This window comes from Felis catus, chromosome E2, assembly GCF_018350175.1.
Source record: "Felis catus isolate Fca126 chromosome E2, F.catus_Fca126_mat1.0, whole genome shotgun sequence".
Taxonomy (NCBI): domain Eukaryota; kingdom Metazoa; phylum Chordata; class Mammalia; order Carnivora; family Felidae; genus Felis; species Felis catus.
Window position 1 is genome coordinate 22780656 of NC_058382.1, and position 25141 is coordinate 22805796.

The 25141-nt window shown below is 48.9% G+C and overlaps 1 protein-coding gene and 1 long non-coding RNA gene across 8 annotated transcripts; one reads left to right on the top strand and one right to left on the bottom strand.

Annotated features, from left to right (window-relative positions):
- Positions 1-6835: 6835 nt before the first annotated feature.
- Positions 6836-14475, bottom strand: LOC109494830. The gene is made up of 2 exons (XR_002738426.2): positions 14338-14475; positions 6836-7518 (listed from the first exon to the last, which is right to left on the bottom strand). It is a non-coding gene; the product is annotated as an uncharacterized LOC109494830 (long non-coding RNA).
- Positions 14388-24402, top strand: CE2H19orf12 (chromosome E2 C19orf12 homolog). 7 transcript variants are annotated; one of them, XM_023245112.2, is made up of 4 exons: positions 14585-14713; positions 16338-16348; positions 19784-19953; positions 23338-24402. In XM_023245112.2, the coding sequence occupies exons 3-4, from the start codon at positions 19794-19796 to the stop codon at positions 23601-23603; spliced, it is 426 nt and encodes a 141-aa protein (XP_023100880.1). In that variant the 5' UTR covers positions 14585-14713; positions 16338-16348; positions 19784-19793; the 3' UTR covers positions 23604-24402. The 7 variants fall into 7 exon arrangements, with proteins under 7 accessions (XP_023100878.1, XP_023100880.1, XP_023100879.1 ...); XM_023245111.2 differs by having other exon boundaries at positions 14589-14713; positions 16338-16594; XM_006941471.4 differs by lacking the exon at positions 14585-14713 and adding an exon at positions 14810-15039.
- The last annotated feature ends 739 nt before the right edge of the window (positions 24403-25141 follow it).

The following is a 25141-nucleotide window of genomic DNA, read 5'->3' on the forward strand; positions in this document are numbered from 1 at the left end:
CTGGTCACCCTGGGTTTCTCATGTAAGTGGGCCAGAGGCAAAAACAAAAGGGGTGGGCAGGCAGAAGCTAGGACAACTAGATTTCCACATGCAAAAAACTGAAGAGGGACCCTCTACCTCACACCATTCATAAAAATCAACTCAAAATTGATCAATGACCTGCATGTAAGAGCTAAAACCATAAATGTCTCAAAAGAAAACATAGGGGTAAATCTTCATGACCTTGGATATGGCAATGGGTTCTTAGATTATGACACCAAAGCCATGAGCAGCACAAGGAAAAATAAATCGGACTTCATCAAAATTTAAAAGGTGTGCATCAAAGGACATTCTCAAGAAAGTGAAAAAATAATCTAGAGAATGGAAAAGATATTTGCAAATCATACATCTAATAAGAGTTTAATATCCAGAATATAGTTGACTCTTGAACAATGCAGGACTTGGGGCGCTGACCTCCACACAGTGGAAAATGCATGTATAATTTGTGACTCCCCCAGAACTTAACTACTAGTAGCCTACTGTTGACGGGAAGCCTTACCAATGACAAATACAATTAACCCATAAATTGTATGTATGTTATATATATTATATACTATGTTCTTACAATAAAGTAGGCTAGAGAAAAGAAAACAATATTAAGAAAGTTATAAGGAAGAGAAACTACATTCATAGTACTGTACTGTATTTATCAAAAACAAAAAAATCCACATGGAAGTGGACCCACACAGTTCAAAAGTGTATTTTGCTTTTTTTTCAAGTTTATTTATTTTCAGGGAAAGCGTGTATACATGAGTGGGGGGAGGGGCAGAGAGAGGGAGAGTGAGGATCCCAAGCAGGCTCTGCACTGTCAGTGCAGAGCCCAACACAGGGCTTGACCTCACAAACAGTGAGATCATGACCTGAGCCAAAACCAAGACTCCGGCGCTTAATGGACTGAGCTACCCAGGAAGCCCCAAAACTGTGTTCTCAAGGGTCACCTGTATATAAAGAACCCCTACAACTCAACAACAGAAAGACAAACAACTCAGTTGAAAAACAGGCAAAGAACTTAATAGATATGTCTCTAAATGAGACCTACAAATGACCAAAAACACACGAAAGTTGTCCAACACCACCAGTCATGAAAGAAATGCAAACCATAACAAGATACTGCTTGACACCCATTGGAAACGCTACTAGAAAAGAAAAGAACAAGTGTTGGTGAGGATGTGGAGACATTAGACCCCTTGTGGTGGGAATGTAGAATGACACAGCGGCTGTGGGAAACAGCAGTATGGTGGTTCCTCAAAAAATTAAAATTAGAGTCACCAGCGATTCCATTCCCAGGTATATATCCAAAAGAACTGAAAACAGGGACTCAAACAAATACTTGGAAGCCAATGTTCTCTGCAGCACAATTCACAATAGCCAAAAGGTGGGAACAACAGAAGGGTCCCTCAACAGATACATGAATAAACAAAATGTAGGGCAGACATACAATGGGATATTATTCAACCATAAAAGGGAATGAAATTCTAATACATGCTACCACATAGATGAACCTTGAAAGCACTATGCTGAGTAAAGTAAGCCAGGAAGTAGATTAGGCCAACAGGGGCTGGGAGAGGGGGAATAAGGAATTATTGCTTAATGGGTACAGGGTTTCTGTTTGGGCGATAAAAAAAAAAAAAAAAAAAAGTTCTGGAAATAGAGAGTAGTGATGGTTGTACAATATTGTGAACATAATACCACTGAATTGTATATTTAAAAATAAGTTTGGGGGGCACCTGGGTGGCTCGGTTCAGCATCTGACTCTTGATTATGGCTCAGGTCATGATACCAGGGTCGTGGGATCCAGCCCTGTGTAGGGCTTCTCGTTGGGAGTGGAACCTGCTTAAGAGTCTCTTTCTCCTTCTGTCCCTGTTGTGCATGTGCACTCTCTCTCTCAAAAAAAGCAAATGTTGTGCTGTATTTACCACCACAACAATAAAAGGTAGTGATTATGATGGATGGGAAGTCAAGTCCTGATTATTATGAAGGACAGAGGTGTTGCTTCACAGTGAGGGAGGGCCAGGTATGTCTCATCTCAGGGGATTCACATAGGCACCTCTTGGTGAATGTGTGTTCCGCAGTAAAGATAAATGGACAGTTGTAGCAACCATGGGCTAAAAAGAGCAACTAAGGATTTAGGATGCTCCGGGGTGGAGGTCTGGTCACCTCGCCTGGCATATAATTTAGACAAGTTCAAGTGCTGGCCAAGAGAGCAGAAATCTAGAATGGTTGGTATTAGTATGCGAGATGATGAATATCAACTGTGGCTCCAGGGCCATCTACAGGAAGGATTTCGGCTGGTCTCTGCCTTGAGGATGTGGCAACAGATTGGATTTAATGCAGGTGTGAGTGGACCTGAGGGGGACAAGGGTGGACTGTATCAGACATGCCTTATGCACTGCCTGTCCCATATCCCCTTGGCCTCAACTCTGCAGCCAGCTGTGGTTGTGGTGAACGATTTCACGCAAGCCTCAGCTTACCTTGCCCTGATCGCACCTTGCCTTAAGTGCGTTTTTTGCTTGTGGCCCCAGGGTTTCTCTAATGCCGTGGCATGGGATGGCAGAAAGAGCCCTTTCAGCATGCACCATACACGATACACATGCAGCCTGGAAGTGCAGGAGATTAACATTCATAGAAACCCTGGGCGGGGGATGGGGTCTGGGAGGTGGGGGAAGGCAGAGAATTCTGGGAGGCCTGCTCAGAAGTCTGCACAGGGCTGAGCCCTGGCTGCCTACAGCAATGACCCGCCAGCCTTGATAATGCATCCTTGCATCCACTTTCTCTCCTCCCCTTTTGTCATTTTCTCCCCTTCCTTCTCCCCATTCCTGGGATAGCTTCTCAAAGAAGCCATCCTTGTTTCAGGACTTTTCTCAGGCTCTGCTTTTAGGGAAGGACCTAGGTTAAGACAGTGTCTCCCAATTCCAACTTCCCCTGGAAAAGCACTAAAGTAGACAAGTGGAATTTCTGTCTGTGTCAGGCTAAAAAGGATATGAACACAAAGTACTTAAGATGCTTGTTTATCACACAGACCTGGGTTCTGTAGCCTGCAGCCAGTCAGGAAATTCTATGTAATCACAGGGTGTGCAAATTTATCAAAATGGGCATATAGAGAATAACTCCATCGTAGCAAAATGGTGAAGATATAAGTCGTTGTTGCTGTCACAGTTCCCACAAGTGAAAGGCTTCGTCCATTGGATTAAAGTCCGGAGCTTCTTGAGCGGTCTGCAGCGCCAATGGTTTCTGGATTTCCTGATCTCTAGCTCCCCCTCGTGGTATCTTCAATTCATGTTCTGAGCTTAGCTGTGAAGCCTAAAATTTGGCTTCCACAAAAACTATTAGTGGAAATTTGTTGCAGGAGAGACTTCTTTTATTGCTGTTTCTCCAAGGAGTTTGTTCCTCCAGCAAATAACTGTTGCGTGTCCATGTGGTCTGTAGAGCATGAGATATCCGTTGAAAATGTACCACCTTTCCACAGATGAACAGTGAAGGAGGGTGTTAAACCCGTGTCCAAACAGGTGTGTGCAGGGGAGACAGATGCCACTGTTTGCTTCAATCCCAAATCAGAATTCATCATCCAACCTGGCTCCAGAACAGATATGGGGAGCATATGCTCTCTTTATAGTGTGCCCACAATCTATTTTAGTGCATCAGTGCAGGGTGATATGAACTGTCCTAAATGTCTTATAAAATAAAAAGACAACTTTGCCTTAATCGAGGCTTAGCAGCTTTAAATTTAGTTGGGTTAAGACTTCAGCACACTCCAGTGGGGCTGATTCTCATACACTTTGGGTAATTCGTATGCATGAGAAGACATTATCATTTTTGGTGCAGTTCTGAAAGGAAGTATTAAGGGCGAGAATTTGATTTTAAGTGATGGGAAGAAAAAAAAAGGTGTGAATTTAGCTCCAGACTCTGCAGAGGATGAAAGATGTTATATTTCTGTTTGAGACGTTGCAAATCATTCCAGAATGCCCTCTGAACTTCTCGCTCAGTCCACCTGTCCACAAAATGGCTGGGATTCATTCAATTGTGCTACCTCTCTGATAAACAGTCTTTTGATAATAGACAATCTTAAAAAAAAAACCCTAAAATCACTGCATGGACAGCAAATTGTTCTGCAAAGTGATGGTGTTTATATAATACACCAAAAGACCTTTTTAAAAAGTACTCAAGATTTGTCAGTTTTCTCAAGATGATATTTTCTTTGTTTTAATCAGATCAGGGGTCTTGTGGGCATGTATGCATATTTATGTATAGCTAGAATTAAAAAATTGCCATTTAAAAACCCATAAAAATTGACTAGGACACTTGTGACTTGTAAGAGGAAGGGGGTGTTGCATATTTCATTATGGGAATACAATAAACTGTTACGTATAACAGCTGTGCTTCACTTAGAAGAAAGGTAGGCAGCAATACTAAAAATGTGACCATGTGAAAGGCAAGGTGTTAGTTTGGAGCTTTAGACCCCCAACTGCTGATACATGGCATGGATCTACATGGCTATGGACAGGGTAGTCCAGGAAGAGAGTGGGAACACACTGAGGCCGGTCCATCGGGAAGAGGGCAGCAAGATGGGGAGAGCCTGGCTGGGCCCCAGAAACTTTCAAGAACCGGGGTGTCTCGGTATTCTCTCTCAGGCTATTTGATGGCTGATGCTGTCACATCTATCCCTCTCTGGTTACTATAAACCTTAAAGTCTGGGACACCAACATTTTGTGTTGGAGATGCTTTGAGAAGGTCCTGGGAAGATCTGAAGTTCCCGTTCATTCAGGCCAGGCAGGCTGAGTAGAGAGAGTCTTCTGAAGCAGAAGCTGAGACAGAGGGCTGAAAGAGGAACCAGGAAGACACAGGCTCCTGGGGCTCCCCCTCTGTTTTCCCCACCCCTCTCTGGCAATCTTTAGGATTCTGTGTTGACATTCCACTGTAAGTGGACTGAGAACTTCAATAACTTTTGTTTATTAACATGAATAATGACTTCCATTAAACCTGAAATACTTGGAGACATCAACAAGGCTGATAACTATTAAATAATAATTATTTTAAAAAATTTTCTTTAATGTTTATTTTTGAGAGAGTGAGACAGAGTATGAGTGAGGGAGGGGCAGAGACACAAAATCCGAAGCAGGCTCCAGGCTCTGAACTGTCAGCACAGAGCCTGATGAGGGGCTTGAACTCACAGACCGCAAGACCATGACTTGAGCTTAACTGACTAAGCCACCCAGGCGCCCCTAAACAATAATTATTAGTGATAATCACTAGTGAATGCCAAGTACATACTAGTCATCTTTTAGGTGGTGAAGAAACAGGGGTAAATAAGGCATAGTAAGTTCCTCTCCTGTGGATCTCACATTCCAGGAGGGAGAGCATCGGGCAAATGAGGGGTGCCCCATGCTCTCAAGAGTCTATCTTATCCAGGCTGTTTTTCTACTGAAAGGTTTGGCTTGCAGCCACCTCATTCCAAAGCATGGGTCATTGCAGATTTCTGATTCCCGACCAAGGTGGACAGACTCCCCTAGCTCAGGCCTTGGTGTCCTTCCTGGATCCCCTAACTGACAGCACTACCTACAGTCCCCTCTATAGCATCGCAACACTAAGTGCCATCCATTTGTCTCCTTGTGTCTTCCCTCTCCAGGACCTCAGGGACCCATGATGAAGAATCGCATCTCTATTGACTACTGCTCTATTCCCCCATCTGGAAAGGGGGCTGGCACCGACAGAGTGCTGAATCCATGTTGGCAGATGGTTGGTTTGGCTGCAACATGGGATACCATTAACAGTAACTGGCCACTGAATTTGCATTGACTAGAAAGAACATAAGAAATGGTGGCTTTAGCCATGTGGTACTCTCCTCCGGACCTTAAAAAAAAACCCTGCCAAATAATATTAATGGTAACCATTTGTGATAACCGGTCTCCAAGACAGTTCTCAATGACCCTCATGTATTGTAGTCACACCTTTGCGGAGCTCCCTGCCGTGCTGACGAATGCTGGGCTGCACCCACGCACAGGAAATTGAGGAAGTGACCAAAGCTAGATCATAAAGATAGGTGGCTCCTGCTTCGTGTCTTGGATCATTTGCTCTGGAAGAAGTCCACTGCTTAGCGGTGAGGATGCTCAGGCAGCCCTGTGGAGCAGCCGAGGTGTCAAGGAACTGAGGCCCCCTTGCCGAGAGCCATGTAAGTGTGTTCTGGTGGAAGCCCATCCTCCAGCCCCAGTCAAGCCTTCAAATGACTGCAGTCTCAGGACAGAGCCCAGGCTAGAACTGCCCAACTAAAGCATGTCCAAATTCTTGACCCACAGAAACCGTAGATTAGACCTTCACTGTTGTCTGAGGCCACTAAGTTTTGAAGTAACCTGTTATGCAGCAATAATCACAGACAAGGCGAAGTTGGAGCTGTTCCTTAATCCAACTGCTGACATTTCCTTGGTCTGATACACATTTTAGAAAAGGAGCTTCAGAAAATGTTACATTGTTAAAAGTTGCAACCTTAGGGGTGTGCTTACTTTGCAAATGCAACTTGAGAGATGCCCCTTAACCTCCAGCTCCTTGCCAGGACATTGCTACCCCTGAGCCCCTCCTACATAGATTCTGGAGCTTTCACTGCAAGAAAAGCAGGCTAACAAAGTGAGAGCCTTGGCCGTCTAGTTTATTCCCACAACCAAGGTGGACAGCAAGAGTTGGCTATCTGGCTCAGAGGAAGCGAAGCTGGGATCTGGCTGGGAGGAGACCTTTCCTTTGCACACTGTGCGTCCTGCTCGGGGCTGAATTATCTCAATAATAAAGGAAAGGAAGACTTCATGCTATGTAAATAAACCCCAAATTCGGCCATTATTCATTTTTATTGAAATGGCATGCAAATTACTTAAACTTAGCAGAAAGCAGCCCGGTGAAAACAAGGGGCATCGGGGGCCGGTGACATTCGTTGCAAATCCACACACGACGTTCCACTAGCCCTTAATTACTTGCCCGTGCACACCGGCGGGGCTGCGCCCTTTGTCTCGCTCGTTTTGCTGGCGGTGCTAGCGACTGGGACTCCCTCCCCCGCCCGGAGCAGATGGGCCCAGGGCCTTTGTTTTCCGGGTGAAGCAACGCGGCCGCCGCGCAAGCCTGGCCTCCGGGGCTGCCTGAGCAGGGGTTCCCGCAAGCCCGGCCCCCCGGGACTGCCGAGCAGGGGTCCCCGCTGAGGTCTCTGCGCTCTCTGCGCTCCCTGCGCCGTGGCCTTCCCCTGATTGCCGCATTATTGGAAGCCTCTTTGCTCCCATTGTGTGGGCGCTGTAATCTCTGAGGTTCCTGGAGTTATTTTGAGGAGCTTACTTGAGAGCAATCCCTTGGCTCGCTCAGATCACTCTCCACGCTGCCGGCTCTGGCAGAGCGGCCACCATGCGCGGGCCTCTGATCCCCAGGACTGGCCTGGTGTGCCGCAGGCCCTGCTGCCCACCGACCTGGGCTGGCTCCTGCCTGGGGCTCCGCTAGCAAAGCTGATGGCGACTGAAAAAGAAAATTCTGCAGTGAGGATTTCGACCAAGGGAGGGGCAGCAAGTACTTAAGCCCGGACACCTGCTGGAAGCTGGGAGGTGGCCGAAGGAGGGGGCCCCTGATAGAAAGGGCTATTGGGGGGTACTGGGTGTCCTCTCCACATCACTGAATTCCTGACCCACGGAAATTGCCAGAGATGATACAGGTTTATCTCCCCCAACCTTCACCCAGAAGTCCCCGTTATCAGGGCCTGAGTACTGAGGTGAACAGAGCATCATTAACTGCGCTCCTCCTCCCTCACCCCCCTCCAGTGGATAAGCATCCATGGGATCAGAGGGTATCTGCTTTCATAGCAGAGAAGCGGTTTGCGGAAAGGAATGTATGCCAATGGGATCCCTTTTTCCACTGGTTTCCATCCTGAAGTCAGGCACATGCTCCCCCAAGGCAACTGAAATTTTGCAGTGGATGGCCAGCTGTGGGTTAGGAATGGGGATAGGGAGAAGCTGAGACCCCAGGTAGTGCCAGTGCTGCTGTGAATTCCAAGGCACCCCTCTTTTGGGAGCTCCAGCTATGGGATTATTTTCGTGTTGGAGAATTCCAGGGCCATTCTCCTCTCTGACTCTCCATATTCATAACTTCTCTGTTTTACCCCCCTCAGCCTCTCCCTGCCTTCCAAGGCACTCAGCACCTTCTGCAGCGGTAGCCTCCATCCTGTCCCTGCCATGAGAACAGAGGCCTAGAGGCCAGGAAGTTTGGGGTTTTGTGCTGATTCTGTGAGTAACAGTGTAACCATGGAGAGTCCTTTCCCCTCTCTATTTCTTGGGGAGCCTAAGAAATCATCTGGAGACCAGGGTGCCTAGAAGCTTTGAACTCTCTTTAAAGGCTGTGACGGGGGGGCCTCCACTTTTCCCAGGGCCCAGGAGATGTCCCCCACATCAGTAGTTCTGGACTCTAAGCTGAGAGTGTGTTTCACCAGGGACGTGTGGAAATGGTGGCTAAGTCTCAGAGCTGGTTCTCATAGGGCTGGAGTGCTGTGGGTAGGTATTTGGGAACTTTTCATGGTCCTTAAATCCTTCCATTGTGGAGAGGTCCACTGGGCTTAAAGTTAGATTTAATGTCCAAGATTTGAGGACCATACTTTTCCTGGAGGCTGTGACTTCCTGGCAGCTAAGATCATTGTGGTGGAATCAATGAACATGCTTCCAGATCCTGGCTTGGCCTCCAACAGCTGGGAGTCTGAGGCCAGTGAAGTAACCAGGAAAAAGTCCTGCCTCCCCCTCGCCTCCGCTCTTCTCCCCTCTGGGCTGCCATCCGAAATAGGATATTACTTAACTGAACTGTGCTTGAAGCTTCAAGGTCTCTATTGTATTCTAACATTATTTACTCCTTCTCAAACTATTGTTTATTGGGTTCATTTAATTCAAGGGCTCTAGGTATTTCTTCAGCAGTAATGAAAAAAAAATCAGTGCTAGGCACTGAATGGTGTGCCTACCCCTGCCCCCGCCCCCACCCCCAATTCATGTTGAAGCCTGAAACCCCAGTGTGACTGTCTTTGGGGAGGAGCCTATAAGGAGGTAATTAAGGTTCAGTGAGGTCTTAAGGGTGGAGCCCTGATGTGATAGGATTAGTGTTCTCATAAGAAGAGACATCAGAGACTTGGATCCCCGCTCCCTGCCACAAACACAAAGAAGAGGCCATCGCCAAGGTGGAAGGCCTGCAAACCAAAAGATCTCTGAATGAAACCTGCCTTCCCAGCACCCTGATCTTGGGCTCACAGGCTCCAGAACTGTGGGGCATGTCGTGTAAGTCCTCCAGTCTTCGGTGACTTGATACGGCAGTCTGAGCAGACTAAAGCATGTGTGGATACAACAATGTATCTGACATGTTGAAGAAACTCTGTGTACTAGAAACTGACAACAGACACACAAACGCCAGGGGTCACTTAGTCACAGTCTGTACTGCAGCAAAACAACCTCCCCAAACCCTCCAAACCATCCACATTCTGCCACGGAACAAAAGCCCAAACACATCAACGTTTAAAACAAAACCCAAAAAACAACTAAAGCGGCATTAAAGTAAAAACTACTGGGGAGAAAGAATTTCCATCCTATGAGCAATTTGAAATAAAAACTTCAGACTCATAATAGTGACTCTACCATCATTTTCTGTAATAAAACATCTATTATAACAGATATGGCAATACAATAAAAGTCCTATTGTTCCGGAAACTGTATTATAACTGAAACAGGATAATTATAGAAATACTTGCATGAGAATTGCATGTTCAACAGAACCATTGAAAATCACTCTTCTCACACTGAAAATAAGTCTTCTAGGTACAGAGAACTCTTCAGTGAGATCTGAAATAGAAGGCAACGTGGCCTTTTTTTTTTTTTTTTCAAATCTTTTATAGCAGCATAACCTTCCAAAGCCCCCTCAGGGCCATCTGTAACATGTCTCCAAGGGCCCACCTGGCTCTGAGTTCCACACTTTATTTGGAAAACTAAAATCCGATGGTAGATTTTGAAGTAGGGCATCTCTCTATTCTTTCCACAGACAGATTTTAGGGTGAATCTCAGTTCTATCAAGTTCATTTTGTAAATTCTAACTTAGAATTTCTAGCTTCTAGAGCAGCGGACCCCTGGAACATTCTGCAGAGATCCAATCGTTTTTTGAAGGCATTGCTGGCACTGCGGCTCTCCCAGCCTTGTGGTTGACACGGGGGCTCTTGGCTCTGTTCCTCCTGAAGTCCTCACAGCAGCCCTTTGGTGTTGAGAGCAAGGATTCTTCTCATTTAGTAGCTGAGGAACCTGGGAACTGTCTGGATGGGAGCAGGGGCAGGGGATTTGTCTGGAAACTGCATTTGCACCGTAAGCACGCTGTTTTTCCTTAGCTTGCCTATTTATTTGATGTGGCTTTGGGGAAACTGACAAAAATTACAGAGGAGTAGGAGGCCAGAGGGCCTGTGAGCCATCCCTTGTCACCTGACTACTGACTTCTGATGCTCCCTCCCCATAACTTGGCACTTGCAGGGCTGGAAACTGGAGGAAATTCACAGAACCATGATGGTGGCTGAGGGACCAAGGGAGTGTGCAGGGAGGAAATAACAACAACAACAACAACAACAACAACAACACATACTCAGCACCATGGCAAATAAGTAGACAGGTGCTGAGTGATGACTGAAGGCACATGATAGCCATCTACAGATATCTGAAGGATGTAAACACCAAGGAAGAAGATGAATTAATTATTTAGAGGCACAGTGATGAAGCTCTGGACCAGCTCCGTTACCAGCCCCCAAACCACCTTGCCCACAACAGTCCTTTCAGAATTAAGCTCCCCCAAGACCAAAGACAGGCAGCTTGATGGTCCCTCTGCACACAGCAACTGTGATACAAGGCATGGGCCGAGGCTCCTACTTTCATTGTGCCAGCATGTACCATGTGTGTACTCAGATGCTTATCATCACGGCTGCCATTTGTTGAATACCTGGTGTTTTGCACTGAATTGTGTCACCCCGAAGACTTTGTAGTCCTACCCCCGAAACTTGTAAATGTGACCTTATTTGAAAATAGAGTCTTTGAAGATGTCATCAAGTTCAGATGAGATCTTTAGGGTGGGCCTTTAATCCAATATGAAGAGGGAAGTTGGGGCACAGGCACAGACACACAGGGAGAATGCCACGTGATGACAGATGCAGGGCACAACTGCAAACCCACGAATGCCGAGGGCTGACAGCCACACCAGAAGCTGGGAAGAGGCCACGAGTGATGTCCCCCACAGACTTCAGAGGGAGCTTGGACCTGCCCACACGTTGGACTGCTCTCCGAAACGGAGACAATAAATTTCCGTTTTAAGACACCCACTTTGTGGTGCTTTGTTATAGGGCCCTACCTGCTACAGCAGTGTGATGAATATTTCCCATATGAAAGGAATGGCTTGCATCTTAGGGAGAAGGCTGGGGGCAAGGGATACCCCCTCCATCCCAAGGGCCAAGGAAGGAAGGGTGCCCTAGGCCCACCATATGGGGTTGGAATCCCTCCTGACCCAAAACCCTGGCTCTATGGTTGCAAGTCTGGATCAAGATCCCTGGGAATCCCTAAGCACAAGACTATGGCACCTCCTTAGAGGTAATCTAAAATAGAAAGAAGGCTCAGTTGGTGGAACATGTGACTCTTGATCTCGGGGTTGAGTTCAAGCTCCATGTTGGGTGTAGAGATCACTTAAAAAACATGAGAAATAAAAATTAAAAATGAATAAAAAACAAAAAGAACACTGTAAGATTTTAGTGTTCAAAATGACATCAAGTTTACTCATATGCTTTGATTAAGAGGTTGCAGGGGTTTATGTGTGTGTGACCTGTATATGGAATTGTCCAGCTCTGGGTCTGGGTTTTTTTTATCCTGAAAAAGCCATAAAAGGTAGGAGCTAGCTAACTCAAACTCTAGAAAAGTTGGGGTGGGGGGAAAGGTGCTGACTTCAGGGGGCCCCATGGCCCTCAGGCTGCACTCCTTCACACCCATCCCTTGCCCTCTACCCCATTTTAGATGGACCTTGCACCTTGCACCTTCCTCAAGCCCAGAGAGTCCTCCTGGGGATCGTGTCTCCCTTTGGCCCCTGATTCAGGATCTCTGACTCTCTGGCCTAGGGACATTTCTCCCACCCCTCAGTGGTCATGGAGACAGCCCAGCAACCTTGGGGAGCCAAAGATGCTAAGTTAACATTTGGTGAATGTGTGGATCATAGTCTGAAGCCGGCTTTATGAATGCAGACCAGCATGCTTTGGGATTCTTGCACCCTTCTGGAAAATGGTGGATTGCGAAGGCATGGGGTGGAATCAGATTTCCTGCCTCTCTGGGCACATGAGGCTCACATTTGGGACTCTGGAGATGTTTTTCACGAGAATAATCTTGATCCCTATACATTTCTTCCTTTACTCTTCAGTAGTATCCTATGGGACAGGGACTATCATTGTTGTCATTTCCCAAATGAGGAAACTGAGGCATAGAGAAGTTGAATGACTTTCCCAAGGTCACCCAGCCAGATCTTAGGACTGTAAGCATTATGAGAGCACTATCTGTATGCTGGGACAGGGCACAGTCACCATGATGGTGACCCTGCTGTTCACCTCCTTCACAGGGCCGACTCTACAGGAGGCCCAGATGACACTATGAGACTGTGGAATCATCTGTTACATTTATGGGCTTCTGTGTGTGCACCCACTCATATCAGAATGAAGGTGCCAGGTTGCTGATAGGTGCAAAGTTTGCGGGACTTCTTACAGTTCACCTTCTCTTCTCAAGAGGGTCCTGACCTTGAAGTTTCTTTCCCTTCCAGCATCTTTCCTGCCTACCAGTACTCCCCTTACCACCTCTGGGGAAGGAGTCAGCAGCCCAATTCTTTAATGAGCCACCAGAGGGAGCTGCCTGCAGAGAAACTAGAGAATCTCCCCCAGGTCGGGGCCTGGAGATGATTGAGCTATTCTTAGCCTCAGTTAACTTTCATTGTTGAATGTCACCCAAACTCAACAAAAGCTCCTACTCAGAAATGGATGGGGTTATTGCACTGTGGCCAGGGAACCCTGGTTAATGCTCAAGGCCCTTTCTCACAGGAGGACAGAAGGGAAACGGAAGTAACAAAAATGATGATAGATGATAGTTATAGAGTACAAAGTTTCAATTCTGCAAGATAAATACATGCTAGGAATCCATGCAGCATACTGCCTACAGCTGATAATATTGTATCATACACTAAATGTATACTAAAGAGGGTAAATCTTACGTTAAGTGTTCTCAACACTCTCTCTCTCTCTCTCTCTCTCTCTCTCTCTCTCTCTCACACACACACACACACACGATAATAGTAATAATAGAGTGGGAAAAAACTTCTGAAGTGATTAATATGTTTATGGTATAGATTGTGATGATGGTCTCACAGGTATATGCTTATCCCCCAACTCATTGGCTTATATACCTTAATACGTACAGCTTTTTTAAGTCAGCAAATATATATACCTTTTTTTTTAAACACCTTATTGGGGCATGTATATACTATAGTATATATGTCTGTTTAAATATATGGTACATATATATATATATATATATATGCATATGTGTTTATATCTGTGTGTGTACATACATGGTATTTATATGTGTATATATGCGTGTATATATGTGGTATATACATATGTGTGTACTTTCCCACTCAAAAGAGGAAAAAGAAGAAAAGGAAACAAGATGACTGGTGGTGTAAAAGAGGCCCATCCTCCGGGTGTCTACAGTACCCTGGAAAGCCAGGCTAAGTGCTGGGTTCAGCAAGGTCTTCGAGCCAGGTGGACCCAGGTTAGAGTCTGAACCCTGACACACCCTACCTGGGTGGCCTTGGGCAGACGGACCTCTCCATACCCGGCTTCTCCTATCTGTAATATGGCAGTGGCAACCATGCCTAGGTGACAGGACTACTGCCAGGATTAAGTGGTATAGTCCACGGAAAGCCACCAGAGCCTTTTTCAGATTTGAAATGGTTCAGGCCAGTCCTTGTGAGCCCGTGTGTAGGAGGACGGGGGTGGGGGAGGGGGTGGGGGGAATCTCCTCGATACTCTCCCGAAAGTATCCCCTGCACCCCCTCCCCACCTCTGCCCCCTCCCAACAGTCTCCCCAACCTCAGCTTTGTCCTGGAAGCTGGACGTTCCCCTTCCCTTGGAACCCTGGGAGTAAAGCCAGCGCTTAGCCTTTCAACCCCCCAGACCCAGAGGCGTCTGGTGCCAGCACTGGCCTCCAGCTTATGTTGGACTTTGGCCCATACATTCACCGAACATTAATTTAGTACCTTTGGCTTCCCGTGGTTGCTGGGCTTCCCGTGGTTCCCATGATCGCTGAGGGGAGGGAGGATAGTCCCTAGGCCTGAGGGTCAGAGATCCTGAATCAAAGGTCAAAGGGAAAGAGGATCCCAGGAGGCCTTTCCGGGCTTGAGGGAGTTGCAAGGTGCCAAGCGCATCTAAAACGTGTGCGGGCTGGGGTAGAGGACAGGGGATGGACGCGCTGGAGCGCAGCTTGGGGACCACGGTGACTTCAGCCTGCACGGCCCAGCCTGACGGAGGCCTGGGCCCGGAGGAGGAGGAGGAGGGGCGCCGCCTGCTCCCTCGGGCTCCGCGGCGAGCCTGGGCCCGGCCGGCTGCGGGAGCGCGGCGCTACGCGGCGCCGGGGTGAGTGGCGGCCGGAAGGCCCCCCGTGCGGGCGAGCCGGAAGGCGGGAGGGCGGAGCCGGGGCCGCCGCGGGTGCCGGGGGACGCTCGGCGGCGCGGGACTCGGGTCGCGCGGGTCTGGGGCTCCCGGCGGCAACGCGGGCGGCGGGCCGCCTCCCAGCGGGGGGAAGGGCCTCCGTGCGCCGGCGTCGCGCGGGGTGAGGCCGGGCGCCCAGGAGGTGGGGCCGGGAGGCCTGCGGGCTGCCGGGCCTAGCCTGTCACGTTGCTAGGGTATTCATTTTCCATATGAAGACACTGAGGCACGGAGAGGCTGACGTCACATCAGAAGTAAGCAGTAGCAGCAGAGCTGGGTTTAGAACCCGGGCTGCCAGACTGGGGGCGGGGGGGGGGGGGGGGGGGCTCGTACGCAGCGGTGCGCCACGCAGTGACCCGGGTTTGTGTGTGACCTCCTCAGTTACCCACGTGTATGTGTCCTCCTCAGTAACCCGGTGGGTGGGTATCACCCTCCTCAGTGTCCCAGGTGCGTGGGCGGGGGGGTCAGGACGGAGTCCTAGTTAGGATACCAGGTGAGTCAGCACGCCTGGACTCGCCCTATGGGGACCGTTTAGAGATGACCCGAATGGATGTCAATGATTTAGGAGGGGCGAATTAGTTTGGTGAGGACAGGTGGCTTCTTTAGCCTTGAAAAAAGGAAACAGACTTTGAGAGGCTGCACAGCGGCCTGTTCATGGGCCAGGTAGGTAGGTAGGTAAGGTCACTCTGCCCGGGCCTGTGACAGAGAGAAGGCAGTACCTGCTTTGCTCTGACCTCCGTGGTACAAGAAGATAGGCCAGGGCGGCTTGCTCTTTTGATGTTTGTTTTTCTTTTTTCTTTTTTTTTAAGTTTATTTATTTATTTTGAGAGAGAAAGAGCATGAGCGGTGGAGGGGAAGAGGGAAAGGGTGCGTCAGAGAATCCCAAGCAGGCTCCGCACTGACAGTGTGAAGCCCCATTGGGGGCTGGAACTCAGGAACCGCCAGATCATGACCCGAGCCGAAGTCAAGAGCTGGATGCTTGCCCACCGAGCCACCCAGGCGCCCTGCTCTTTCTATTTTTTACGAGAAATTTGAAATCAGATGTATGTGAAATCAGATCTCTTAATACTGGCAACCAGCTGAGTTTTTAAAAAGCCCATGGGCGGGGTGCCTGGGTGGCTCAGTCGGTTAAGCGGCCGACTTCGGCTCAGGTCATGATCTCGCGGTTCGTGGGTTCAAGCCCCACGTCAGGCTCTGGGCTGATGGCTCAGAGCCTGGAGCCTGTTTCGGATTCTGTGTCTCCCTCTCTCTGACCCTCCCCCATTCATGCTCTGTCTCTCTCTGTCTCAAAAATAAATAAACGTTAAAAAAAAAATAAAAAAAAAAAAGTCTATGAGCTAATCTGACAATGCTGGTGGGATCCAGGAGTAACCCTGGCCCCAGGGCATACAGAGGTGGGAAGACCAGGTTTACAGGAGCCAGTGCATACAGTGGAAGTTGATGACTTCCAACAGACGAGTAGAAAGTACTGAAGATTGCAGGTGAGCAAGATCTCTGTTTGAGTCCTTAGGGGCTTGCTTTTCTAATTTTTTGTTTTTTGTTTTTTAAACAGGGTGCATGGAGGTCTGTGTTAGCGCTGAAGCCCTCCTCTCTCTCCTGTCTCACAATCTGGTCCGTCTCAAAAAGCCGCGCTGCAGTCTCAGGGATGGGCTCATCTCCCTCTTTCCCAGAACCTTGCTGTAATCAGCAGACCAGCCTGGTGCGTGGAGAAAACCAGGGCTGCAAGTTGGCATTTGCCTTCCCTGTGGCTGGCAGATGGGCTTTCTGTGACCAGAACCTGTTTTGTGGACAAATCTGATTCTGAAATAGGTGTGATATGGGAGGGGAGGCCCCATTCCCACCCTCTGAGGTCTGTCCCCATCAGAGTACTCTTCCTCCCTCCTCCCTCCTCCCTCCTTCCTCGCTTCCCTGTTGCTTACAGACAAAGGCAAGCTTGGAGTGGGAGAAGGAGCAGGACTGCTTCCTCCCTCAATCTGGCAAGCCTGGAGAAGTCAGGAGGCTGAGCTTTTTAGCAAGGACTCAGGAGATGGGGTTACAAACCTTTCTTCCACAAGAGTCTATTGATGCTCTAGCTTCTAAAATGATTCCTGCAAGGAAATTAAGCCAGCTTTCTCTTGGATTGAGGCAGCCACAGTGCCACTGCTTTCTGTGGTGTAGAGCTATTGAGCCCAGCCAGAGTTGGGCCACTTCTTCCCCTGCCCTCCCACACACCGTGACACCTGCTGGTCCTCCAGTTCTGCAGAGCCCTGGGCCTGTGCCTTGTGCTGGTCTGCCTGGGCAAAGTGGAAGTTGAGAACAGCACTTGCACAATGATGCCTTATGAGCCCCTGTGGGTTTATATAAAGTCAATCAGAGCAGGTCGGAAGCTAGGGTTTTTTTGATGGACAATAGAGCGTGATGTGGCTGTTTCCTGCCTCCTTTACATGCGTTTTCTTGCTGTGCATAAACGGTTTTGAGAGTGCACATCATAATGCTGCAGAAAACCTGTTTTAGGAGTGGTGTCTGGGCAGAGTGCACTGGCCAGGAGGCCAGCCTTGCAGACCACCCTTGGGGTCTTCATGTGCCCGGAAATGGGAAGCTCACTGCAGCTTCCAGAGGGGCTTTCCTAGGACAGGAGCTTTGTCTCCCTTTCCCCAGCATAATTGACTGATAAAAAGCTAGATATAAACCAGATATAAAGTATACAATGATTAGATGTTCTACAGGAGGGTTTTTAGCTTTTTGAAAGGCTTGACCATGAAATTAAATGCCTTTGGTTATCAATATTTGAAATAAATGAGCATTTGAAATAAAACTCATTTTGTTTTCATAGCTTCACAGGACCATGGCTACTGGGTGAATCAAGTCCCACCCTCCATCCCCTCATGTTTTAGTGACTTCTCCTGTGTGCAGTCCCTTAGCTCTTGTAATGTTATTTTACTCTTGTGACACTTGTGAGTGGACAAGTCTTGACCCTCAAGTGGGCTGCCTTCCAGGGAGGAGAAGGCAGCATGTACTCTGTGAGAGGCTGCCAGTAGTGAGCAAAGGTGCCTGGAAGCTGGGAGGTACCTTGATGGGTCCAGGACACATGCAGCCAAAGCAGGAACGGGCATCCTGACTTCTCCTCCAGTCCCTCGAGCGGCCCTTCAGGGCCTGCCCCTCATTGCCCCTATACCCCACTTGGTCAAACAGACCCATTCGGGGGATGCTTGTTTGCAGTTTCTGAACTTGAGGACTAAGTAAGAGATGTCAGATGTCCCGGGTCACGCTCTCTTAGGGTCTTGCTGTCCAAAGTGGGGTTAGAAGGCCAGCTGGAGGCTTGTTCGAAATGCACAATCTCAGCCCACTCCTACTGGCTGTACTTAGCAGGGTCGTCAGTGGTTCCTGTGCACTGAGGAGAATCACTGATCTCAAGAATATTGCAGTGACCAGAGCACAGGAGACTTCTTACCTCTCTGGGGACTGCACAGAAGTTCTGAAACCTGACTGTGGTGATCCAGCAGGCCCACAGACTTCGTTCTAAGGGCTCAAATTGCTCTCCCAGGGTTGGGAGGGTAATTTTACATTAGAGGCTGGTTCTGGATTATCCTTGGGTCAAAAAGAAGATGTAACCAAAAGATATTGAGCAACAGGGTCTGCCCCAAACTTTGCAAGTTCCTTTAGCAACATTCCTTTAGCAAATGTGTCAGCCCTGAGTGAAAACGGGAGTGATGGAAAGGAAGTGCCCACTGAGTCTTGCGTCCAGCTGAAGCAGGAAGGAGAAGCACCAGCTCGGGCCGCTTTGATTTTAGCCCCCAGCCCAGGCGGGTGGCCCATCAGTGTAGTGGCTCTCCATTCACGCCCACCCTGGGTCAGAGCCCACCCTGCCCTTGCCCTGCCTGCCTGCCGGTTTCCCCCAGTATGGCAAACAATTTCCTGACCTCAGAGAAGTTTTCTAAGGTCATTGTTCCAAAGGCCCATCTGTCTCTGTCCAAACATATGCAACCCCCTGGAATTCTTTGGTTTATTTTATTCTCCGATTGTTTCATATTACCATGTCATCCTGTCTCTGTCTTTGATACCCCACATGCAGAACCGGATTGGGTTTAGGAGTGGTGTGTGTCAGTAACAGAATGTCCATTTGTTTATTTATCTTTTACATTTTATTTATTTTTAAGAGAGAGAGAGAGAGAGAGAGGGGCACAGCACAAGTGGGGGAGGGGCAGAGAGAGAGGGAGACACAGAATCGGAAACAGGCTCCAAGCTGTCAGCACAGAGCCCGATGCGGGGCTCGAACTCACAAACCATGAGATCATGACCTGAGCCCAAGTCAGACGCTTAACCAACTGAGCCACCCAGGCGCCCCCAGAATGTCCATTTAGAGCCATCATGTCTGAGGGCCTGCAGTATTCCAGACTCACACTGGCTACTTTGCATCCATTCTACTTATACCTTTCAAGAATCCAGCTTGTAGGTGGTTTGTCTCCATATTACAGGTGAGGAATGTGACGGTCTGCTCAGGGTCATGCAGCGGGCAAGTGCGGGCACAAGGCCGGTGTGGTCTCACAGCCCAACGCTTTCCCCTTTACTGGCTTGGCATGAGCTCAGTTGCACTGTCACACAAAAGAGGACTCGAGGCCAGGACTTTCTGCACCCTGCCAGGCTTTGCACACTGGGGATGCCTGAGCCAGCAGGACGGTCGCTGATGCAAGAGAGGTCAGTCTTGCCTCACTTGTGGTGAACCAGTAGAGCCTGCAGTTGGGGTTGCTCCTTAATCTGTCCTAAGTCAGAAGTTAAGCAGAGAGAAAAGAAGACCTTTCACCCATTCTGCCGATTCTGTTTGCTTGTTAACTAAATGCTACCCTGCTTTGTCTGTGACAACTTTTCACGTGACAGAGTGCTGTCGGTCGTGCGTATGGTGGAGCTACTGTTCTCTACTGAAAAATGAGGACTCTTCCTCAAAACTCTAGGGAGAGTAACATTTGGGTGGAAATACACTGACACCCATTGAAAGTCTCCCTCTGAAATGCTTCCTTTGAGGCTTGCCGAGATGCCCGTCGTGGTAGGAGACATCATGAAGCTGCTCTGCTCCATTTCCGAGGAGAGGAAAATGAAGGCGGCCGTCAAGCACTCTGGGAGGGGCGCCCTGGTCACAGGGGCCGTGGCCTTCGTCGGGGGCCTGGTTGGAGGCCCACCCGGACTAGCTGTTGGTAAGCGTGAATCCCTTGCAGGGGCAGCCAGCCTGGTGGGTGTTGTGAAAAAGGCCTTTGAGACCACGGAGACCTCATAAAGGTCTCTGTCCTGTGTGAGATGTTCAGTCAAGTTGCTTCTGTGAAATGATCTCTGTGTACATAATGTATCCTATTGAAAACGCAGCTTCTGAGTGTGAATGTGTCAGAAGTGCAGGGTGTTCTTGGAAATGGCATGTGTCATGCAGACCTGGGGGATGCCTCTCCCCGCAGGGGTGTGTCCTAGAGTCCGAGGATATCGGGGTGTCCTGGGTCCCTTGGATAGTCTCCTAACCCCGTCACCATTGCATATCACTGCAGAAGGGAACCAGGGAGGAGGCTGGGATTTGCTGAGCACCTGCTAGGAGCACATGCTGTCTGGCCATTTTACATAAGCCCATTCAGAGAGACTGCCCCATTCTGAAAGCAAACAATCTAATGCAGAAACAGCAATAAACTATGCTAGAGTGGCCATCCCTGCCCCTTTCTTTTGCCACCTGCTTCTATTTGAGAGCCAGTTTCTGGCAATGAATGGAGGTTTGGCTGATTTTCCCATCATTCCTTGGAGATAGGATGAGGTTGCTTCCTTTGGCTTAGGAATAGGAAGGAAGAATTCCTGTGTGGCCTGAACCGTGGGCTAGGGTGGCATTAGTGAGCTGGCTGCTGTGTGGGCCTGACTTGAGGAGGGGCTGGATTATGCCTCCCTTGAGGTGCCTCAGATGGACCCTGAAACATAGGGGCATTGGCTAAAGACATGGTCTGCTGCACTGGGCTCAGTGAATACTTAACTGAATGCCTGCCTTGTGCTGGGGAGGCTGTGCTGGGGACATCGGAGAGCTCAGAGTCTGGTGGAAATCCTGTCTGTACATGAGTATAGGCTGGAGAGGTGACTGTGTGTCTGCCAGGTTGGCTTCTGTTTCCCAGCTCCCCAGCATGGCTTCCTGCTCTGTTCTGCCTTTCTATAGCAGGATGGGCATATCCGAGGACATTTCATGAAGCTGAGATCACACTGGGGAGTAAATCAGCATGTGTGTGCCCCTAGACCTTCCACATGTACATTTCCCTTTCCAAACTGTGAATTAGTGAGTCCTGACTTCAGCTTCTCACCATCCAAGAAGCAGCCAGTGAGGGCGGAGACCAGGCCATTGCCTCTTTCCTCAGCGACATTCTGTATCTTTGTCCCACCCCATCTAGTGCACTCAGGGGCGGTCTTGATAGGATCGTTTATCATATAGCTGTTCTCAGATGCCATTGTGGGAGCATATATTTTATTCGGATTATGTAAAAGCTGGTGGAGAACAGGATGTCTGCAAAGAGAACCCGGGGGATTCGCTACTTGCAGCCCCCTTGCAGCTCGTGGGCGGGAGTATCATTTTACCCAGAAAACAAAGGAATTTTCTCTTCTCCAAAGAGTTAGTAATTTGCTGGTCGATATTCCTGGCGACTTTTTGCATTAAGTGCTGCTCTAAATCAAATATTGATGTTCTCATAAAGGTTTAGTGCAGATGTGTGCAACTCTTGTCGACTCTAAGCACTTCACGGGTGTCATGGGGAAAAGTTCAGTAAAACTTGTAAATTACTGATTTTCCCTCCCCAGAATCCTCCCTGCCTTAGGAGCAGAAGGGGAGCCTGCCCAGGGGCAGTGCTGAGGCTCCAGGACTCGATGTTGGCCTGGTCTCTGTCTCAGGGGAGGGTGTGCTTCTTGAGAGGGTGCAGGTTTACGGGCGGGCGTGTGTGTAGGGTCCAGCCTACATATGGGTCCTCCCTGGCCCGGGGCTGTGTTCTTTCAGATAAACCTCTTATTTGGGAGCAGTAGTAGATGTACAGAGAAGTTGGCAGGACCATGCAGAGAATTCCTGTATATCCCTCACCCAGTTTCTGTTCCCCTAACGTTAACGTCTTGGATTACAATGATACGTTTGTCAAAACTAAGAAGCCAACACTGATACCTATTAGCTATTCTCCAGACTTTATTTGGATTTTGGCAGTTTTTGCATTAATGAACTTTTCCTGTCCCCAAATCCAGCTCAAGATATCACACTGCATTTAATCCTCATGTCTCCTTAGTCTCCCCTGGTCTGTGACAGTTTCTCAGACTTTGCTTGTCTTTCACAGCCTGGGTAGCTTTGAGGAATATTGGTCAGGTATTTGTAGAATGCCTCTCTGTTTGGGTCTGCCTGATGACTTTCTCGTGATTAGCCTGGGGTTATGGACCATGGAAGGAGGTGGTGTGCCTATTTATTTCATAGTGTCATTTCAGGGACACGTGACACCCACAGGGCCTCCCTGGTGACACCCACCTTGCTCACCTGGTTAAGGTGGTATTTGCCAGGTTTCTCCGCTGTGAAGTTACCGTTTCCCATTTCCATGCTCTGCTCTACTCGTTGGAAGAGAGTTGTCATGTCCAGCTAGCTGGGCTGCATATTTTAAATACCTGATCATTGATATTTGAAAATCATGGGACCTTTTGAAGATACAAATCTAGCATTCTGTGCAGTACCAATGGGTTGGCAAGGGGTAGCCACGGCCCATTTAGACAGGGAAACAGCTCCCTGTCACCCACAGGCTCACCCAGCCTTCCTCATTCCTCTCAGCCCCCTGCCTGGCCCCTGAAGGCACTAGGGTTTGAGACCTCTGCCCCAGGGTGCCTTTCTGTAACAAACCTGCTTCCACTTGATTAGACAGGACTTTCCGTTGACATAAGGAAATCAAGTCCCCAAATCGTGCGCCTTAAATTTGATCATAAATTTACATTTAAAAACACTGATTATGCCCTTTTGGGGCCGCTGAAAAAGAAATAGTTGAGTAAGTTAAATCTGATATTTATCATCATACAACTCTGAAGGGGTTGCATTAAAAATAGTTGTTTCAAGAGTAAAGGTCTCCTTATCTGTCCCTAGGGTCCTTTAAGCACATGATTTCACTAGAAATTTCCAAAGTTCAGGGGCAAAGAGCATATTAGACACTCAATGGAGAAAACTCTGCCTCACCACTGAGATAATTCTCCTTGAAAATGCACTTGATCCCAGCTCTCTCCTTTCAGATGAGAGAGATTTTTGTGGGAAGCATGGGAGCCTTTGGCCCCTGGAAAAGATTGTAGTTAGCACAGCTATGAGGTGGGAGACGCTTCGTGCAGAGCTTAAGGAAGGGCATGCTTGGGTGTCAATTATACGGACCCAAATGGACTGAAGACCACATAAACCTCTGCCCCCCGCACTGTGGGGTAGAGCGGGCACAGAGCCGAGCCCGTTCTGGCCCTCCCTGAATGTGCCTACTCGTCATGGTGGTGGACGTGCTCTCTGCAAGAACCTGAGACCGTCATTTACGATTACGGCCCAACTAATTAAGCCTTCCCTTGTTTTCTAGGGGGGGCCGTCGGGGGTCTATTAGGTGCATGGATGACAAGCGGACAGTTTAAGCCAATTCCTCAGATCCTAATGGAGCTGCCACCCACTGAGCAGCAAAAGCTCTTTAATCAAGTCACCGCCATCGTCAGGCACCTGGAGTGGATGGACGCCGTGCAGCTGACCACGCTGGTCATGGGCAGTGAGGCCCTGCAGCAGCAGCTGCTGGCGATGCTGGTGAACTATGTCACCAAGGAGCTCCAGGCCGAAGTTCAGTACGATGACTAGGTCGTTCCTCCTGGGACGCAGGGGTCTCGTGTACGTGATTCAGACCCACAGAAGGGGACAGGGGGTTTGGGAAAGCCCCACATCATCAGTGTGTTACCTTGCGTGGAATGAAAGCTGCTGGAGAGGTTACTGCGGCGCGGTATCATGCTCTGGAGATTATTTATGAAGACGTCGTGTTTTGGGGTCGTGTGCGCTAATATGCACTGACCGCCCTGTGGCTGGAGGGCTGGTGAAGAGCGACATCAGTGACAGCTTTCCGGGTCCACTGTTACTCACGAGGCAGTGTGGCGGAAGGCCCTTGTGTTCCACCTCCCCACCTGTGAAGGAGTCCTGTCCTAAGCACCTGTTAGAGGACGCCTGTCCTAAGCACCTGTTACGGGACCTGTTTCTCCCCTGGGGCCCTGGGTCTCAGGACCTGGGAGCTGGCCCGTGAGGGAATCACATTTCCTTCATGTGCCCCTTCCCTGGCCAGTGACTTCCAAGTGTCCCTTCCATGGAGGGGCGGTCGGCATGTTGAGTGAAGCCACAACATCAAGGCCCCCAGCCCTTCTCCCACGTGGCATACCTGGGCTCTCACCGTCCCAGGGGCTTACTTTCCCCATCTGAAAAGTCGTGGTAGTTCTTGAGGTTTGCTTTTCAAATTAAGTACTTTCAGTAAAAAGTGTTGCTCTTTCTGAATTGATAGAATCTAGGAAATGCGTCCACCCTAAATTCTCCCTTAATACTATATTCACTTTGTTTTCGGAACCGTAACTTGACTAGGTGTTATCAAATTGCAATAAATGTTTTCTGAACAGGCCTCTTCTCACATATTTTGTGTAAAGCATTTCTAACACCCAGAGTCGTACACCTGGAGTGCAAGGGAATGCTGGATTTGTGGCTCTAAAGGATGACAGAAGCCTCCCAAGTCCAGTGCCTGAGACCCAGTTTTCCAGGTTTCCTGCTTCAGCCTCCCTGTGTGCCATGTGTGCACCCTGCCCTGAGCCTCCCCTACTCCCCTGGCACCTGCAGAATGCCCCTTAGGTCTCCAGGCCCTGGGCAGGACAGCAACTTGGGGCTCTCTCTGATGGGAAACGGCACGGGCCTCCCTGGGGGTACAGAGGAGGCCCTCCTGCTAAGGAGAACCAGTGTTCCAGCTCTTCCGTTGGTGTAAAGGAAACTTCAGGGTGAATTAGAACCCACGCTGATTAAGGAAGGATTGAGCCTTTATCTCACAGAAAAGGTGCTCTTTAGCTGGCCTCAGCTAATACAAGTTAGGTGCCCTGGCACAGGCCACACCCCTGGAACTGATTAAGTCACTGGTCATTGATGTGCTGTTTGAGTTAATGGGGTGCAGGTAGGGCGCCATTTGGATGGTTCTTCTAACTCATAGAGGGTGATTGGGAAGTTGGGGGAAGGCTCACCCATGCATTACTTATGTTTTGGGTGGGCCTGACTCTCCCAGGCCCAGGGGACACAGGGGTCCTAGGTAAGAAGCCCTATACTGATGTCCACTGAAGTGCCCCTCTGGCCTGCCTGCCTTGATTCCTTGGAAAAAC

Excerpts from the sequence above, each read along its gene's own strand:
- CE2H19orf12 (XM_023245110.2), top strand. The coding sequence starts at position 14,541 with ATGGACGCGCTGGAGCGCAGCTTGGGGACCACGGTGACTTCAGCCTGC. Across the intron at positions 14,714-19,783 it reads CGGCGCTACGCGGCGCCGGG|GCTTGCCGAGATGCCCGTCG; the intron begins GTGAGTGGCGGC and ends GCTTCCTTTGAG. Across the intron at positions 19,954-23,337 it reads CCCACCCGGACTAGCTGTTG|GGGGGGCCGTCGGGGGTCTA; the intron begins GTAAGCGTGAAT and ends CTTGTTTTCTAG.